The sequence below is a fragment of the Lolium rigidum genome, chromosome 3, assembly GCF_022539505.1.
Source record: "Lolium rigidum isolate FL_2022 chromosome 3, APGP_CSIRO_Lrig_0.1, whole genome shotgun sequence".
Taxonomy (NCBI): Eukaryota; Viridiplantae; Streptophyta; class Magnoliopsida; order Poales; family Poaceae; genus Lolium; species Lolium rigidum.
The window spans coordinates 363,064,085-363,082,267 of NC_061510.1; the positions used below are offsets into that span (position 1 = coordinate 363,064,085).

General features: G+C 44.6%; 1 protein-coding gene and 2 long non-coding RNA genes across 7 annotated transcripts; 2 read left to right on the forward strand and 1 right to left on the reverse strand.

Moving 5' to 3' along the window:
* Positions 1-371: 371 nt before the first annotated feature.
* On the reverse strand, positions 372-10,229 carry LOC124704179 (cylicin-2-like). Of its 5 annotated transcripts, none has more exons than XR_007003491.1 (12): positions 10,126-10,229; positions 8,968-9,826; positions 8,009-8,093; positions 7,674-7,785; positions 6,999-7,111; positions 6,302-6,399; positions 6,065-6,141; positions 5,854-5,928; positions 4,978-5,040; positions 4,341-4,500; positions 898-1,076; positions 373-783 (listed from the first exon to the last, which is right to left on the reverse strand). XR_007003491.1 is itself a non-coding variant. In XM_047236415.1 (11 exons), exons 2-10 carry the CDS (start codon positions 9,778-9,780, stop codon positions 4,356-4,358), a joined length of 1,581 nt encoding a protein of 526 aa, XP_047092371.1. In that variant the 5' UTR covers positions 9,781-9,829; positions 10,126-10,208; the 3' UTR covers positions 372-1,076; positions 4,341-4,355. The 5 variants fall into 5 exon arrangements, 3 of the variants coding, with proteins under 3 accessions (XP_047092371.1, XP_047092372.1, XP_047092373.1); XR_007003490.1 differs by having other exon boundaries at positions 8,968-9,829; positions 10,126-10,208; XM_047236415.1 differs by having other exon boundaries at positions 372-1,076; positions 8,968-9,829; positions 10,126-10,208.
* A 1,545-nt stretch (positions 10,230-11,774) lies between these two features.
* On the forward strand, positions 11,775-12,414 carry LOC124700445. The gene is made up of 3 exons (XR_007001738.1): positions 11,775-11,881; positions 12,166-12,284; positions 12,377-12,414. It is a non-coding gene; the product is annotated as an uncharacterized LOC124700445 (long non-coding RNA).
* A 4,292-nt stretch (positions 12,415-16,706) lies between these two features.
* On the forward strand, positions 16,707-17,048 carry LOC124700446. Its single transcript, XR_007001739.1, has 3 exons — positions 16,707-16,792; positions 16,893-16,938; positions 17,024-17,048. It is a non-coding gene; the product is annotated as an uncharacterized LOC124700446 (long non-coding RNA).
* The last annotated feature ends 1,135 nt before the right edge of the window (positions 17,049-18,183 follow it).

Below are 18,183 nucleotides of genomic sequence, written 5' to 3' on the forward strand. Positions count from 1 at the left end.
GGCGCCATTCGTCTCAGGAGGATGCAACCCGGGGCGGCCTGCCTTTGTTCTCCCTCCAACCACCACCAACTAGCCAAGCTCCGCAGCGATGGTCATGCCATCCACACGGTCGCCACTGCCGCGAGGAGAGCCTGCTCCCAACGGACGCACATCTTCTGTTGCAAGACTACACCAAGTCGCCATCCGCGATGAGAACACAGGAGTACACCAGACCACGTGCACGGCTCCGCCGACCAGATCATGCCCACGCGGCCTAGATCTTGACTAGGTCCAGATTGAGCATGTTAAAATATAGTCTAGTCCTTTCCATCAGTTTAGACTTCTGAAAAATTTGGCTAGTACATCAATTCAATATGATATCAAAGCAGGAGTTCTCAAGCTCAAACCCCACCAACCGCAATTTTGATATAAAAATAGCTATCCCTTTCTACCCACCTATCACAATTTTAATACTCCCTCCAATTCATAATTGATTCAACTTTGTCTAGATATGAATGTATCTAGGTGCATTTGTTAAAACTAGATACATCCATATCTTGATAAAGTTGAATCAATTAATATGAATAGGAGGAAGTATTAAAAATAATTATTCCTTTTCAACAATTCAAACTTCTAGAAAACTTAGCTAGTGCATCAATTTAATAGAGAGCAAGCCCGCCAACCACAGGCGCCTCACTGGCTCAGCACCGCCTCTCCTCGCCAGCAAGACAGGCTCTGGAGGGAGGATGGTAGATCTGCGTGATATCGTTCCCCTTAATTTCAGCTCGTTCTCTCTTATGCTTTCTGAAACAACAGATGATAGTTCATGTGTACTGCAGTATGTGTAAATTGTATTTCCTATGCTGCATGTGGACCCGCCCAGAAAAGAGAGAATTCTTCTGATGATGGATAACTTACAATTTCTGTTCTTGATGATTAGTCTATTTGGACAAAACTGGGCTATTTTACCAAGTGTAGTCGCTAGTCTTGGCCTCTTGAGTGCTGTTCTCTGTTATGACATCTCTATGTTGCAGATAACCATGGATCCAGAGATTCTTCAGTTACAGTACATGGCCCTCCGGACATTTTTGAAGGTTCTGAAAAAACAAGTCTTGATAAACTTCCAGAGGTATACAACAGTGTGCTGATTCCCAAGAAATATAATATAATCTCATCTAGAAGATTAGCATTGCTATATACTCTGTTCATCTGGATGGTAGTTGTTAGAATCTGCAAATGAACTCATATGTCATATCCTCCCAAGAAATCATGACACGATTGACTAGTATGTTAGGAGTTCTCTCCTCTAACTTGTTACCATTGTTATTGCAAAAAGACCTAATGTGCTTAACGCAGTTTTAATACTCCTGCATTGAACTAACTATCTCTGCACATTATCTCTGTTGGCAGACGAGGCACTGCTGGTAGCAAGTGTCATGAATAATGCACTTTTTGGAATTGATGCAATTAAACTTTTAAAATTTGGTGATCTGTAATTCAATATTGTAATTTATAATTACACTGGACATCTGAAACTGATATGGGTAAATTAGTGTAAAAACCATGGATGTCAGTTAGAGGAGACTACACTGGACACTATAACTTTGCTCTTCCAAAGGATGTTTTAGTTGGGAAATTGATGTTTGTTGGGCGGACGTGCATTTGACACCACCTCAGACATCTGGTCATTTGTGTAAATTAATTACAAACTGCCAAAGCAGAGAGAAGGGCATGCACACTGTAATGAACATACCAAAGTCTACGTGCTTATTCTTCGTAGTGCACAATTATAATGCACCGACAAGCATGTATAAAAATATGACTGAAGCTTGCACTGCTATCGGAATTGCAATGGTGAACTTTTGAAGAATGTTTTTGCAGGATATCTTGAGCTATATACATTCTCTTGTGCCACTACGGGATGCTGCTCGTGCTGCATGTGTATCTCATCGGTTTCGAAGTTCCTGGAGATGCTTTCCTAACCTCACATTCAATCTGGAAACATTGGGCTTGAATAAGCATCAGCACAGAGAAGACGAAGGAAGAGCAAAGAATGTGGTGGAGTCAGCATTGGGTTTGAATAAGCATCAGCACAGAGAAGACGAAATAAGAGCAAAGAATGTTGTTGACAGAGTCAACCACATTCTTCAGAACCACTCTGGTGTTGGTGTGAGGACTCTTGAGCTTAATCTTCGCGCTTGTCGTGATGTCATAACAGCTGATTATGTGGAAAGCTGGCTTAAATTTGCTGTTAAGCCTGGAATCATGGAACTTGGTGTTTATCTGCCTTCAGACCTGGCATACAACTTTTCATGCTCGCTTTTCTCCGACGAGGCTACAAGCTCGCTTGAGTCTCTTTTCCTCTTATGTTGTGATTTTCATCCGACATCAGGAACTGGTTGCTGGAGAAGCTTGACGAGTGTGTGCCTGTCCTCTGTCCGAATCACTGAGGAGGAACTTGGGTGCTTTCTTGCCAGTACTTTTGCCTTGGAGAAGTTGTCTCTATCGGGTTGCAATGAGATGGTTATTTTGAAGATACCTTCTCTTCTGCAACATCTGAGTGTCCTTAAGGTGTCATATTGCAGAATGGTACAGATAATAGAGAGTGATGCTCCAAAGCTCTCCACTTTTAGCTATGTAGGCCCCCCCATAAAAATTTCATTCGGGGACTCGTCTGTGGTGAAGAACATGTATGTGAGTAGTTCATCAGACTCTGGTATTGTCCAATTCGCTCGGACCAGGCTTCCCTCGATTGCTTCGAATCTCCAAACTCTTACCCTATCAACATATAGAGAGGTTTGTACTGAATCATCTATAGTAGTCAATTTCTTTGGAACTTAAAACTAGAAGAGAGGCATTGGAATATGATTAGCCATTGGGCATATCTTTCTCCAGGCGTTCAGTACACCAATGGTGCCTGACAAATTCCCCCATCTGAAGAACTTGGATATTTATCTTACTGGAAGAGACAATTTCAGAGGCTATGATTTCTTCTCTCTGGTTTCTTTTCTAGAAGCTTCGCCTGCCTTGGAATATTTCAACTTGTTTGTAAGTATGCTAACCTATTTAAGCCACTGACATGTTGAAACCACCAGTTTTCAGTCTCTGGATGTATTTTCATTTACTCCGCTACCTAAAGATATTTTTTGAACATTATTATGATGTTGTGAGGTCTTCAATACATCAAGCTGTTAGAGGATAGTGACATCAGTGTTGGTTGATCCTACGCAGGCAGGTGAACATGGAAATTTAAGGCGTGATTCGATTCTTGGAGACTCTAGCCGAGAAATGCGGCGGGTTCCAGGGTTCCACCATGACAGCCTCAAGAGATTGTGCATCACTGGATTTTGCTCCGCGAAGAGCATGGTTGAGCTGATATGTCAAGTTCTCGAGAACACCCCATCACTGCAAGTTTTAGTGCTCGACACCACCCTTGGTTTTGACAGCGTATTTGTGCCACCTGGCAAATGCCACATCATGGGCAAAGAAGCTCTCGACGAAGCTAATAGAGCTGTTGAGGCTTTTAGAATGCATGTCAAGGGAAAAGTACCCTCAAGTGTTGGCTTCATGGTATGGGAGCCTTGCAAACGGTGCAATACTCCCAAATTTATACGTACCTAGGTTAAGTTGATGTGGGTGTGGTTTTCGTCGGTTTCCCTTAATTAACCGTGTGTTGTATGGTTTTCAGGTCCGGTTTCCCTTATTAACTGGACCATTTTCCCTCTTCCTATAATGCATTGCGGAAGCTCTCCGCCTTCTTGACGAGGTTCCGTCAAAAAAAATAAGTTGATGTGGAAAGTGGGCCCAGCTTGATTTATAAACTATATTATGTAAAGAAGATCAGCTCAGATTTTGTAACTTCATAACCACCGAGTCGTGTAGGCTGTTGTAGATCTATCATATTTTATCCATGATCTTGAGTTTATCTAATCTTAAGCAGTGGCGGTGTCAGGAGGCTAAGTACCTGATGTCAAGTACACAATAATCTATCTTTCTTTGTACAATTTCCACTTGATTTTTTCATTCCATAATATTCAAAATTTTAAGTTGCTTTTACAGGGAGAGGCGAGAACTTAATAACAGAGGGCACTTAGGCTCAGCTCTTTTGGAGGCTTCTCCGAGAAGCTGCTCTCTCCCCAGCTTCCTGGGGAAGCCGCCCCCAAAATTTTGAAAGGCTTCCGAAATGGTCTAGGCTAGACTAGTCCGGAAGCCTCCCTAAATTTTTGGTGCGGCTTCTCCAGGAAGCTGGGGGGAGGGCAGCTTCTCGGAGAAGCCGCCAAAAGAACTGAGCCTTAATAACAGATGCGATAACTTAAATCGGCAAGAATTAGTGTGACGCTCGGTGTTGTGTCAAGACATACAGTTTCGACAGACCATCACTCCTCCGGTTTCCTGTACTCGATCATTTCTGGGCAGTAGCGCCTGGAGAGCACGTCGACCTGCTCGATGAAAGGCTTCTCCCTGTGGCCGCCGAGGCCGCGGACCATCTGGTTCCATCTTTGACGACAGACCTCCCCAGACCTGAGTAGAGCGAAACACAATACCCCGTTATTATAACCAAACAAAAAGGATGCAGCACAATCCATTAATTTCAGAATACCAAGTACCAGTGATCGATCCAGCACACAAAGAGCGATAACCAGTAGCTGGTGTATGTCAGGGTTGGCTAGGAGATCTCATTACACTAGCTATTGTTCATCTAGACAAAATTCAGAACTAGTGGTATATCCAAATAGATAAAGATGACATTTCTATTGAATTACTCTTTGAATTGTCATGGATCATTAAGCTCGCAAACAAATATTATGTACTCCAGTAACAAGGTCATATTAATTTGATCACAATGCATTAGAACATTTCTTTTGGTGTTGTTGAAGTCTGCGAGAACTTGGTCGAGACTCAATACAATTAAAAATGGGTTAAGTTAACCAAACTACTAGGTGATCAAGAACATGGCACAGTTGAAGGTTGCTAGCCAGATCAGAGGTCAGCACTCACCTGTGATCGAGAAGGCTGTCCCAGTCAACATCTTCAACGCAGACAGCATCATCCTTCTGAAGCCTGTTTTGTTGTTAAGAATTATTAGCACATGGTTTCATAGCGACAAGGCATTGAAACACATATCAGAAACCTATGCCCCAAAAACCAAACATATCATTTAATGCACTGTAACTTTGACTGCAATGCAAATCAATAGCAATGAACCAACTCGACAATCAATAAGACTGTAAGATGGGTTCTACAACTTCACTTATCAAAATCATGTTTTGTTCATATACATGTTGCAACCAACTCTCCTCGCCCCTGAAGAGATAAATAGAGGACTTGTGTTTTGTTGTGTTGATGCAAAGCCTATGTGCAGATTTGGTGAATACTGAAAAGTGTGTACGATGGATACAGTATGTGCCCATGGCAGTGGTCAGATAGTCTAAAACCAAACAAAACCTACAATGCAAGTTAAACCTGGCGCAAGTTACTGAGAATATAGAGGGGAAAATTTCCCACTTTAAATTCTTCCTCGTTACGTCGTGAGTTGTGACCCTGAACAATAGAAACATAAACAGCAAGACCAAACAAAAAGAACATAAACATGACCAGGCAACATAATGATTATACCGAAATTCCTACTTCTAAAGTTCATGCCTTCATGGTAGGACTTACTGAAGAAATACGTTTATGGACAGGTACTCGCTTAAGCATGCTAAACCCTACTCTTCGCAACGACTAGTTTTTTTTTTAATTCGGTTGATGGGTTTCATATCTAGCCTACCCCAACTTGCTTGGGAAAAAGGCTTTGATGTTGTTGTTGTTGTTGTAAATAATATGCATTGTTTTAATGGTGACAAAAAATCAGTATAAGGTCTAGAATCTTACGCTTCCACCAATAGATAATCATCAACATCTTCCCAAATTCCTTGCCTAACCATCGGAGATGCTAATGTATCGTACCTGAAAGTGCATCAGAAAGTACGTAGAGAAGCACAACATGGGAAAGAATAACGTAAATTAAAGATTGCAATGTACATAGTGTTTAGTACATATTGGGTGAGAAAATAAAGCCATACTAGCAAACAGAAATACTTACCATTTCCTGCAGCAATTCTTGTGATTACGGGTGGTTAATTTATCACTGATGGCCTCCCAGGAAATGTTATCCCTTAGCTGATACAGAAAATAAGTAAACCAACTTCATTAGATTCAATCATGATTCATGTCAATATGAACAACTACGACCATGCAAGCTGGAACGGAGTATAAATACACAGTTCAGACCATGAAAGCTGGACCGAAATATCAACAAAATAGCGGTAAAATTACAAACCTTCCGATTATCAAGATTTTTGCTCTGATGAGCTTTCATACGTAAGTCAAGGTTCACTAAATCAAATAACTTTTGGTACTCATCCTGTGCCCAAGACCCTGAAGAATTACCAGGCAAAGAAGGCACACAGAAGAAATTAGCAAGGTCTTAATTTTATCACATAATTGTACTAACATACTGGGTATGATGTAAAAAAAACATCACATGACGATCCTGCATTCACAGGGTAGGGCAAATCGTTTGCACAGCAAAGCTCCATTAAACACAATTTTGGTCAGTACAATCCTTCTGTACTTATCTCGTGAACAAACTTTCCATCTACTCTAAGTGATACTGAACAACTTAAAACTGGAAAAATAATCACCTAGAAACACAGTTTGTGATCGTAAAGCTGTATTAGGCCCCAACTTAAAAATGGTGTTGTTTCAACTATTTTTCAGAAATTTCTATATTAGCATTAACCAAATATCTGAGGTTTGCTGCTGTTGCACATTCCATACCTGCACCAAATATTAACTAGTATGCAGAGTTGGGCTCAACTACTGCCATGATTATACTTCAATACAACCAATACACCCAAACCCAAAGAATAAAAAATGACTATGCAAGAAAACAAACATCTGCATGTTAAAGCCAAACATGTACTGAAATATTGAAGTTTCAATAAATTAGCTAAAATATGGTAGAATTTAGGCACCTTTTTTCAAGTTCTCAGATTTTATTCTTCTCCAAGTATCTTTTACATGGATAGGACACTTCCCAAGTTCATGTGCCAATGTCTTCCACTCCGTGCCATTTTTTCCAACAAACCTGCATCGTAATGAAGTGATCTAATCTTAATTACGTGAAGCAACAGCTGGGCACATCGAAACTTTTCTCAATAAAAAATATCAAGAAAATATGCTACATGTAACAGAGATATATTAATCACTTCACAAGTCCCAACACAATCTAAATCATAAGTATCCAACTCGCAACAGGGCAAACAGAAATCTCCACCGCACAATCTTATTCATGATCCACCATGATCTGATATGGGCTAGTGCACAATTTGATTCGTGGGGAGTGGCAATCCCATGAGGCCACAAGCTTGCTCTTGATGACAGGGGTACATTCTGATGGTGATGATGTGTTCTACAAATCTATACTCCCATTAAAGATGCCAATTGGTCATGGTAGTCTATTGACCTCCTTCTGATGTTTATACCTTTTCCTTAGTAGTTATGATATAACTTAAGGATAGGGCAGCAAACATGAGTTTATTTCAAATGACATTGGATAACAAGCTTCTTAATAGTAAAGACAATGGAGTAAATATGGCCATGAAGAAAATAAACATAATTTTTATTTCAGGAAAAGGAATTTATGTTACCGCCGAATATACTCCTTCTCTTCCTGTGTCCATTTACGTTCATCACTCCTAGTGAGTAACGTGCGTGCCCGGCTGTATATGGCATTGTGAGGTCTATGGGGTAACGATTTTCCTGCAAATAATGTGCATCAATGATTAACAATGATAAGCTATCTGCTATCCAGGTCAGGAGAAGAGATGAAATGTGGATTGTTTGGAACTTCAAAGTGAAAATGGTGGGTCTCAAGAAAGAATTTTTAATACAGTTTACATGCTTAACTGACATTATTACACAAAGGCAAGCTAATGTGAGGAGAAAACATTGAAGAGCTTAGCTCGAGATATTTGTGCCTTACCTATAACATCCCAACAACGCCTGAGCTCTTTGTGTTTACGAGCAGATCGGATCATCTCTAAGCCTTTCTCTCCCAGTTGCTTCATCTAAAATAACAAACACCGCGAAAGATTATCACATATGATGGGCATTACTTCAAAAAAAAATATGGGTATGGCATTTACAATCATGAGCGAATTTATTAGCTGTAAATAAAAAAAGTAAAATTGACACACAAAACATAGGCACAAGGAAACAATATAACATTAATCGATAGAGGGAAGGCATAAAGTGAAATAGAACAGTAATAAGATATGTGCAAAATTCAAATCAATTTAACTTCAAGATGAGGTTGATGTAGAGTTTTAGGTCTATTATTCATGCACTTAATTTTTTATTTATTGATTGTAAGACTCAAACTACAATTTTGCAGCAAACATGAAGTTCAACCAAATCACACTGGGTAAATAACATGATTACTTAGAAGTAAAGACGATGGATAAAATGTGGTAATGCAGAAAATAACTACAAATTTGACTATCCATGAAATGTAACTGACGTAAGGAACTTCCTGATAACTTCCCCAGCTAAGGGAAAGAATGCTTCATTTACAATACAATATATGGTGTTCTTCAGTTCAGCAAAGAGTACTTCAATTTGATAAAAAAAAATCAATATTAAGTGTGCAGCTGGTGTGCCTTGTACAAAACTATAGCATATGCAAACCATGAGTAATAAGTAACTGTAACAAGTTCTTGTTCTCATAGCTATGCTGTGGGTTTTTTTCTAAATGATAATGGTTCCATGTGTACATTAGAGCAAATTGAAAGAACATATGTTTGCAAATTGCAATCAATCATTTTATGTCAAAGAAAAAATCATCCATCTAAATTTTAAAGTACTATATTCTCAAAACCTCATGTCAGGAGCATAGCTTTCATTATCACACGAATGCAAAAAATCTAAAGCAAGAGATGGAACCTCTGTGAAATCCCTTATAGCTTCCATGAGAATGGTGTCTTCCTCTGGGGTAAACCGCTGTCCGTGCACAAATTTAGATTCATCAGTGCTGCCACCCTCTTCATTGTCACGACCTTCGATCCTAAACACCTCTGCAGAATCAACGAAGCTCACCCGCTTACCCTTATTCTTTGACTGAGATGCCTTTTTTCTCTTCTTTATTCCTCCTTTGATCCCCTCGTTGTCACCAACTTTGGTTCTAAGCACCTCTGTGGAATCAGCAAAGCTCACCCGCTTACCCTTGTTCTTTGACCGAACTGACTTTTCTTTCTCCTTCATTCCTTCTTGTGTCCCCTCCCTGCTCTTCTTTTTCTTTTTCTCATTTTTTCCATCTACGTCAGCTTCCTCTCTCCCAGCAGATGCATTCTCGCTAAATTTTGGACTGGATTCATTGCTTTCCTTAACCCTCTCCTTCATCTCTCCATGCTCACCTTTACTAGTATTTTTGGGTTTGCTGCGCTTTTCCAGCACAACTGTATGCTTCTTCTTTCTCTTCTTATCTTCTCTTGTCACAACTTGGTCACCAGCAGAAGCCTCGCCAGCATCGCTACGCCTGCGTTTGCTCTTCCTTGACTTGCTAGATTGTTTCCCCTCAACCTCGCCTCTCTCCGCCACTAAATTTTCAGCCGTGGTATCAAATATCTGCTTCTGCCCTTTCGTCTCAGCTTCTTCCTCTTTCTTCTTCTTCCCCTCTTTCTTTTTCTTCTTGTCTCTCTTCACATTGTCTTTGCTCATATCGCCCTCGGCACGCTCCGGACAGGGCTCTGCCTCCATCAAGCCAGAAGTTTCCACCCGCTCCTTAACAACAGTAGTCTTGCCTCTGCTGTTCAAAATGGGTACGGGGATTCAGAGTTCCTTTATGCAGCACAATAATAAAATACATGAAATTTCACGGTAAAAGATGTTCACAGTAGTGACATCGTATCTCATAATTTAGTCACATTGAAGAACAATCTTTACTCTACTCTACTTCCGGAAGCAAGGATATACGAGTCAACAAATTCCTGCTTCAATTGATCAACTCTACGAATTCTACTGATGAACCAAGTAACACACTAAGCATCATCCTATGTTCTCCTTTTGGGGAAAAATCGTAAACTGAGAAGTTGAGACATTCACCGTGACCGTCCGTCTGTTTGCTACTGTCCTGGCCGTCGCGCACTAGCGGTGGACGGGCCGTGCCTTCCTAAGCGCCGAGGACGAGGCGAGCGCGAGGGTGGTGCTGGCGGAGAGGGGACGGGCGCCGGCGCGGCGCGGGGCGGACGGGGGGCAGCCGGCAGGTGTGGACGGCACGGTGTCTTTGGGGCGGTGCGGGGGCACGACGGTGGCGGCGGCTTGAGGTGAGGGCTCGAGGCAACGGCGGCCGCCGTATATGGGCCAAAAGTGGGCCTCGGAATGGAGTGGGCCACTGGGGTAGTGGCCTCGTCAGCCAAACAGGAAAACTATGGACCTCGGCTAAGAAACTGAAACGAGCCCAGCTCGAGGTTGGACTCGAACTCGAGTTCAAACTTCAAAGTACAGTAAGACTCGCTTAAATATGAACTTGTGTTTTTCCGAAAAGTCCACCAATACATGCACTGGAACGAGGTGGTAGGCACGCCGCTAGCAGCGGAGCTAGAGAAGTGATGATCATCACAATGATGCTACAACCACCAAAAAACATTTTTTGGGGTAACACTTATGGTGAAATTCTACTATTTTACAAAGAAAATAAAATTTACCCCGTGTTCAATGCAACCCCTTGGATGCACTTGGATCCACTACTGCATGCCGCCATCCTAGACCCTCCCTTATTGGAGATCGGTACCATTCTTCCCTAATAATCTAGTAAATCGTTGTTTTATAAGGGAATTGCTAGTTCTCAGTAAGCTATTGCTCAGTAAACTCCTGCAACATTGAATTTTGCATCGTGATACATGCACTTAAGTTGTAATGGGGTTCACAAGTGGGGGCAAATGAGGTTGCAACTACGAAAAATGCACACGGAACTGTTAGATTTACCTCGTGATCCATGCTAATGATAAGTTGTAACATGGGTTGCAACTGAGATTTAATGATATCATTCTACTGAGAACTAAGTTAGTTTAGTCACGCCCATTTTATTATCGGTCGTGCATGCCTTCCATGCTGATAGAGACATGCAGCAAATATTTTGCTACTTGGCTCATGTGATTTGACACGCAGGTTGAAAATAGACGCAATTTTGCAGCATCTTGAGAACGCGGGGCACCGGATGAATGACATAACAATTATTTTGCATCTTGAGGTAATTCTGCATTCACTGTTTTGCATTGAAAAAGTTTGTACAATTTGTAGTACGTCTATCGATCAAAACAATTTGTAGCATTTTTTTCACAGGATGCAATGAAGAGCTGTGAAGGGGATTATGTAAACCCGACGAATCAACTGTGTGCTTGGAGTGCTGCGTAAAATCGAAAATGTGAACTTTATATACTTACCTAATGTTCTTCTCTGAACTTCTCTTATTGCCGCCAACATCAGCTGATGCGCATCCTTTTACCACAGCTTATTTCTGAAATTGCAGATGCACACTATTTGTACAAAAAATGTGTCGTCGCTGCACCTAAACCATTTGATGATGCTTCACGAAGAGAGTTGCTGATGGAAGAATTTATTCAGATAAATGCAGCGCCTGGCTGGCCCTCTTTAGATTGTTCTGTCAGTGTTTTTCATCACTTGAGTGTCAATTCGATAGAGGATTTTTTTCTGAACGTGACAATGTCACATAGCACTCTATTATCAAATCATGAACTTATCTGTATCCCTCTTTTCTAAACTGCAGACATACGGTTACTACCTTGCATATTTCTAGATGAACGACAACTTGACTAGAAATTCTCTCGGGGTCAAGGAGGTAAACTTGCTTTATGTTTTGCTATTTTTCTTTCCAGAAAGTATTTGTAGTATCATGAGGTAGCATTAGCTTCTTTGTCCCTCTAATTAGATCTAGTGTGTAAAAGTCTCTTATTGCAAAGTAGAATAATAGGAACAAAACAACACACTACTTAACCCTAAATTTTATCTTAAAAGTTTCTGGACACATGTAAAGTTGAGGTGGATTTGGGGGTTGAATAGTTTACTTTATCCTAATCTCAATCATTTGGAACAATATTTGACTATAAATAAATCTGACAATAGGGAACAACCAGTGAGTGGATAAGGTGCATCAAAGGACTTCCCTACACATTTGATATGCCAAGCAGCATACCGTACCATCTCAACCTTACCACAAAAGGTTACCATGCACTTGTATACAGGTGAAGGCAAAAGCATCAATGCAAGTTTTCTTATTCATATTGACTCAAAATTTTCTTTCGCATCCTCTAACTAGAATCCTGTGTGAACGTAGTGGAGACCATGATCTACAGGTGCCATTGCTCGGGACACGGCGATTTGCACAAAAATAACCTAAAAGTGAAAGGAAAGCACAGACTCACCCTCCGGCGAAACTATTTCACCCATCTAACCCTTTTGTGTGACGCCCCACGCATCGGCGCCACACATGCTAGTGTGGCGCCCCTCCTGCCGGCGCCACACACCCAGCCGACGTGGCGCCCTCGACGCTGAGCTGGTCCGCCGATCCGACGTGGCAGCATGTGTGGCGCCCCTCCCAACGGCGCCACACATGCCCTTACAATTGCCCAAAACATACTGTGAGACAATTCGTCCGGGACTTAGCCGTTTTTGCGAGGCTCTATGTGTGGCGCCGACGCCACGGGCGCCACAGTAGCATGTGTGGCGCCGATGCCACGGGCGCCACACATCCACTTAAGTGTGGCGCCCGCGCCCGCCCCCAGCCCGACCCTCTCTTTCTCTTCTTTCTCTCCTCTCTTTCTCTCCTCGAACCGCCGCCGCCGGCCGCCTCTCCGCCGCCCCCCACCAAATCCTCCACGGATTGGACAGATCTGGCCGGCCAAATCCATCCCCATACAATCCTCAAGGTATTCCTCTTCGTTCCCCTTCGATTCATCCAAGATTTGCTTCGGTTTAATTCGTTCCCTTCGATTCATCCTAGATTGGAAATTTTGGTTGTGTTTGAACCATAGATTTATATGCATGTGTTTGAACCATAGATTTCAACCATAGATTTGTTGGAACCATAGATTGTATGCATGTGTTTGAACCATAGATGTTAAATTTTGTTAGATTGTATGCATTGTATCCAAAGATGTTTGAAATGGCTATGGTGTTCTATCCCTAGATATGAATGTATGTGTGTATGGAACCTTATGTATGTATGTGGTGAAAGGCAAAATTGGAGCTTAGCAAATGCATTCTATTGTCTTACATATGTCTATTATGTATGTATGTATGTGGCGAAATTCATATGTGTGATGTATTTGGATATGAACTCTCATGTATGTGTGATGTATAGGTGATTCGAAAGTTAGATATATTCTCATGTATGTGTTGCTCATTTTTGTTAGTGGAATGACTCATAACATGGTTGTGTAAACATGTAGGATGGTGTGGCTTCCGGATGAAGAGTACGACAGGAGCACCGGGCTGTTCATATGACGGAGAGGGGAACGGATCTTCACCCTTTGAAGATTCGTTACCATGGCACAGTGGATATACCGTATGACGAGAGGTACACGGAGTTCATCCAGCCTACCGGTCTTATGCCGTTCATATCCCTTGTAAGCCGTGGGGGCCGAACATGAACGCCGCGGCACTCACCGCTCTTGTCGACCGGTGGAGGCCGGAGACGCACACCTTCCACTTGAGGGCCGGCGAGATGGCCCCTACTCTCCAGGATGTTTCCATGATCCTTGGACTACCTATTCAGGGCGACCCACTGTGTATGAACACAGCTTCTGATGGGTGGCGCGGACAGATGGAGGACCTTATTGGCAGGGCTCCTCCGGCGCCAGCAAATCCAAAGGAGAGAGTTCCCGCCGGCGCGGCTTTCTCTTGGATCAAGACTAACTTTGCACAATGCCCGGAAGGGGCCGACGAGGACACTCGGAGGACGTACGCCCGTGTGTACTTATGGTACATGATTTCGAAGACTCTCTTTCCTGACAGTGGGGGGAAGCTGGCCCATTGGTGTTGGCTGAAGACGCTTACTGTGTTGGACAACCGGTGGAGTTGGGGAACAGCGGCACTTGCCTACCTCTACCGGCAGGTGATGACTTGTTCTATGTACTATTTTCCTATAGTAGTGTGCTAGACAAAGTAGTAACCAAATGTGTTATGTACGCAGTTGGACGAAGCTTGTCGCAGGACTGGGAGCAGGACTGGGAGCGGCGGTATTGGTGAATGCTTGCTCCTACTTTCCGTATGGAGCTGGGACCGCATATCAGTTGGGCGGCCTAGGGTACTCAACGAGAGGCCATGGCCTCATTACCCGAACAACCCTGATCGGGAGCCCACTTGGGCATACCTTTGGGACAGTGTCTCGGAGATGACAAGCGATCCAATGGTCATGTACAGGCAGTACACTGCGGAGTTGGACACTCTTACCGCTGAGCAGGTAACCGATCACTCTTTTGCAATCCTAGTTTTCATTGATTCTACTGGCATGTTCTAAATTCTGAAATATTTGTATGGTGCAGGTGGAATGGGAGCCATATGGTACCTACTACCGTATTGGCGCGGGGATGGCTGACCTCAACCGCAAGTGCACGGAGGAGGCCCTGTTCTGGCGGATGCGCTGCCCACTCATATGCATGTGGCTTGTTGAACACCACCAGCCGCAGGAGTGATGAGACAGTTTGGGCTGTATCGGGAGTGCCCACCTCGGTGGCAAGACACGGACAAGGCGCTTCATAGGTAAACTTCTGGAATCGAGCGACGGAAGATTCCTGATAGAAGAGGTAGAATCTAACTTCTTGATTCTTGCAGGCTTGATAGACAGCGGCAGAGGAAGATCACAAATTGGTCAGTCCACCATAGCGGCCACATCGCAGCGTTCCAACACTGTTTGGAAGCGACACGGACTGCTGGCCCTGTGGAGATTGTGCCTCGCGACTTGGCCGCTTTCAACAACTACCTCCAATGGTTCCATGAAAACACGCGTATCGAGTTAGTGAAGCGCGCATATGCTGACTACATCTTGGACGACCCCATCGAGTTCGATGAGGTTGCGCAAAGCTAGCACGACACCTATGCTCGCAGAGGGAGATCGACTTCTATTGCTTCCGAGCTGAACTTCGTGGTAATGGATTCTCTCAATAAATAGTACATCATCTAGATTGCCATGTGCTCGCTTAAATTGTGTATGCTATGTTTGTCACAGCGGTCGGAGATCCAAAAACAGTCGACGAGTGTGAGATTATGTGGGACCAGAGCCACAGAGATGAAAAGCCTGTCGGACCGTTGCGGCATTTCATTAAGGTATGATCACCAACTTTGAATGTACGCAATTATGTTATGGTGGCTTTGTAACCGTGAGTTCCATGACGCAGAACACTGCACGAAAGATGCGGCGGTTAGCGAACTTGCTAGGTTGCCGCGAAGGCGAAATCCCTACATCCTCCTCTTATGAAGAACCGCAGGTATGGACTATTTTGTTGCTGTCAAACATGTTCTTACTAATTTCAACTTTTGTAATCTCATGTGTTCATGTTTGTGAAGATTCCTCCCGACGACGACTTGATTCTCGAGTCAAAGCATACCTCCAAAGCATACCTCCAAGCAAGCCCCACGGTCAGCTTACCAGTTGAAGCCAAGGGGCAATGCTCCAAAACGGTACACTCCGGAAGATTATGTCAACCGAGGAAAGAAGGTTGTCATTGAGGAGGATGAGGGGCCGGTGCGGAGATCATCTTTGTCGAGGATGAGGAACGACGAGCCGTTCTCTTCAGAGGAGGAGGAGCAGGAGGAGCAGGAGGAGCAGCATGAGCAGCAGCAACGAGAGCCACGGCTGCGGACGAAGAGGATGGCCGTCCGGAAGCAGCCAGTGAGGACGACACGTCGAGAACGACACTAGGATGTGCTCCGTGTTGTTGTGAACTATATCTTCATAAGTATCGAATTGTGAACCCTATGTCATTTCGAACAATGTTTGTAATGCTACTTGTTGTTTGAATTTACTTGCTACGATGTGGACTACATCTTCTTAGATTGCTACTTGTTGTGTATGTTCTGAGATTGGTACTTGCTGTGTCCAATGAAAACTGTTGGAGTTTGGTAGGATTTTTCAAGTTTTTAACACAAGTCAGTGGGTGGCGCCCTTCACAGTGGCGCCACACTGCACTGTGTGGCGCCCACGGCATCGGCGCCACACATGCCAACTTATATCCAATATTGGGTCGAAAACATCCAGGGGCTCCGGACGATAAGTCCTTAGCCGTTTTGGCGATGCTCTTTGTGTGGCGCCCGTGGCGTCGGCGCCACACATGCTAGTGTGGCCACCGGCGCCACACATGGAGCCTCGCAAAAACGGCTAGTCCCAGACGAATTGTCTCACAGTATGTTTTGGGCAATTGTAAGGGCATGTGTGGCGCCGTAGGGAGGGGCGCCACACATGCTGCCACGTCGGATCAGCGGACCAGCTCAGCGTCGAGGGCGCCACGTCGGCTGGGTGTGTGGCGCCGGCAGGAGGAGCGCCACACTGACATGTGTGGCGCCGATGTGTGAGGCGCCACACAAAAGGATTAGATGGGTGAAATAGTCTCGCCGGAAAGTCAGTCTGTGCTTTTCTTTCACTTTTGGGTTATTTTTGTGCAAATCGCCTCGGGACACAGGCGTGGATCAGATCCTTGAACTTCTCCATCGTCGATGACTGGAGGGCATGGCATCTCGATGGCCAAGCTGCAGGGTGAAGTTATTTTTTCAGCAATTTTGAATGTATGCCGCATGGATTGTGTGCTATTTCCTCTATGTACCCATCTTTTGAATGGGTCATTTCTTTTGCACAGATTTACGATAGCATACGCAAACAACTTGACATTTGCAACCATAAAGGTGATTTTGTTTGAATTTGCATTGAGTGAGAGAACTGTACGTGTTATCCATGATGGAGCGCCTGATGGTTTGCTTGTTTGTGCAGGGTGGTGGTCATACTGCTCCAGAGTCCAGAGTACCAGCCTGAAGAATGCTTTGCCATGGCCCAACGGTGGCTGAACAATGAGCATCTTTGACGCCTCTGCTTCGATCGCTTCAGGGTTCAGATTCCCAACAACTTTGAAGCATCAACTAGCTAACTGTCTCATGATCCAGCAAGCGCAAAGACATGTCTTAGGCTGAATGACATCATCATAAGGGGGTACCATGACACACATTTGTATGTATGTGTGTTCATGAAAAAATGCAGAGCCGATGTACCGCACTACCATGTATTCCAGGCAACAACATTTATTTGAAAATGCTGGAAAAATTATGGGTCTTTTTACGGTACATCAAATGGATTTGGACAGTTTATTTTGGCAGTTCTAACGGCCGAGATGCAAAATGCTCCACCAAATTTCGCGTAGTATATGTTTCAGGAATTACACATAGCCACTTCGGTTATTACACATAGCCACTTCGGTTAACGTTTACACATCCCACACTGGATTGACTCGCTCTACGAGAGGATCTACTCCGGTGCCATGCAACTTGTATATGCAATATTTATAAGCCCAAAATACATTCCAGTTTGGAGCACTGCTCCTCGCGTCGCACCCCACGCGACGCCAGGAGCCCACCCTCACCGCGCCGCCAGCAGCCGGCCTACGCCGCCCCCTGTCGCCGCTGCCGCCGGCCCTTGCCGCGGTGGCGGCGGGCCTCATCTTCAAAGGGGGTGAGGTGGGTCCGAGTTCTTCTCCGTCGGGGTGGCCGGCCCGTGTGGGGCATCGCCGGCTGGGAGGAAGGAAGCCAGGGCGGCGGCCCTGGGCCCCCGTCTGCTGCGGCGACGGGTGGTGCGGCTGGGCGCTGCGGGCCGCGGCGGCGTGGCCGTGGCGCGGCAGCAGGTGGCGGCGGGCGGGCCGACCCGGGCTCGATCTGGGCCGTGGTGGGTTTGTCCGGCGGGCGGCGAGCTAGGAGGTGGCGCGACGGAGGGTGGGCGCGGTTGCGGTTCCTGTTGCCGGCGGGGCGCGGCCCTGGTGGCGCGCTGCTGCTTCGGTGGTGAGGGCGGGCGTTGTGCGGCCCTGTGTAGCGCGGTGGTGCTGCGGAGGGCGCGGCTCGGGCGTCGTGCCGCTGCTGCGGCAGTTCGTCGCGGGCGAGGTGCTG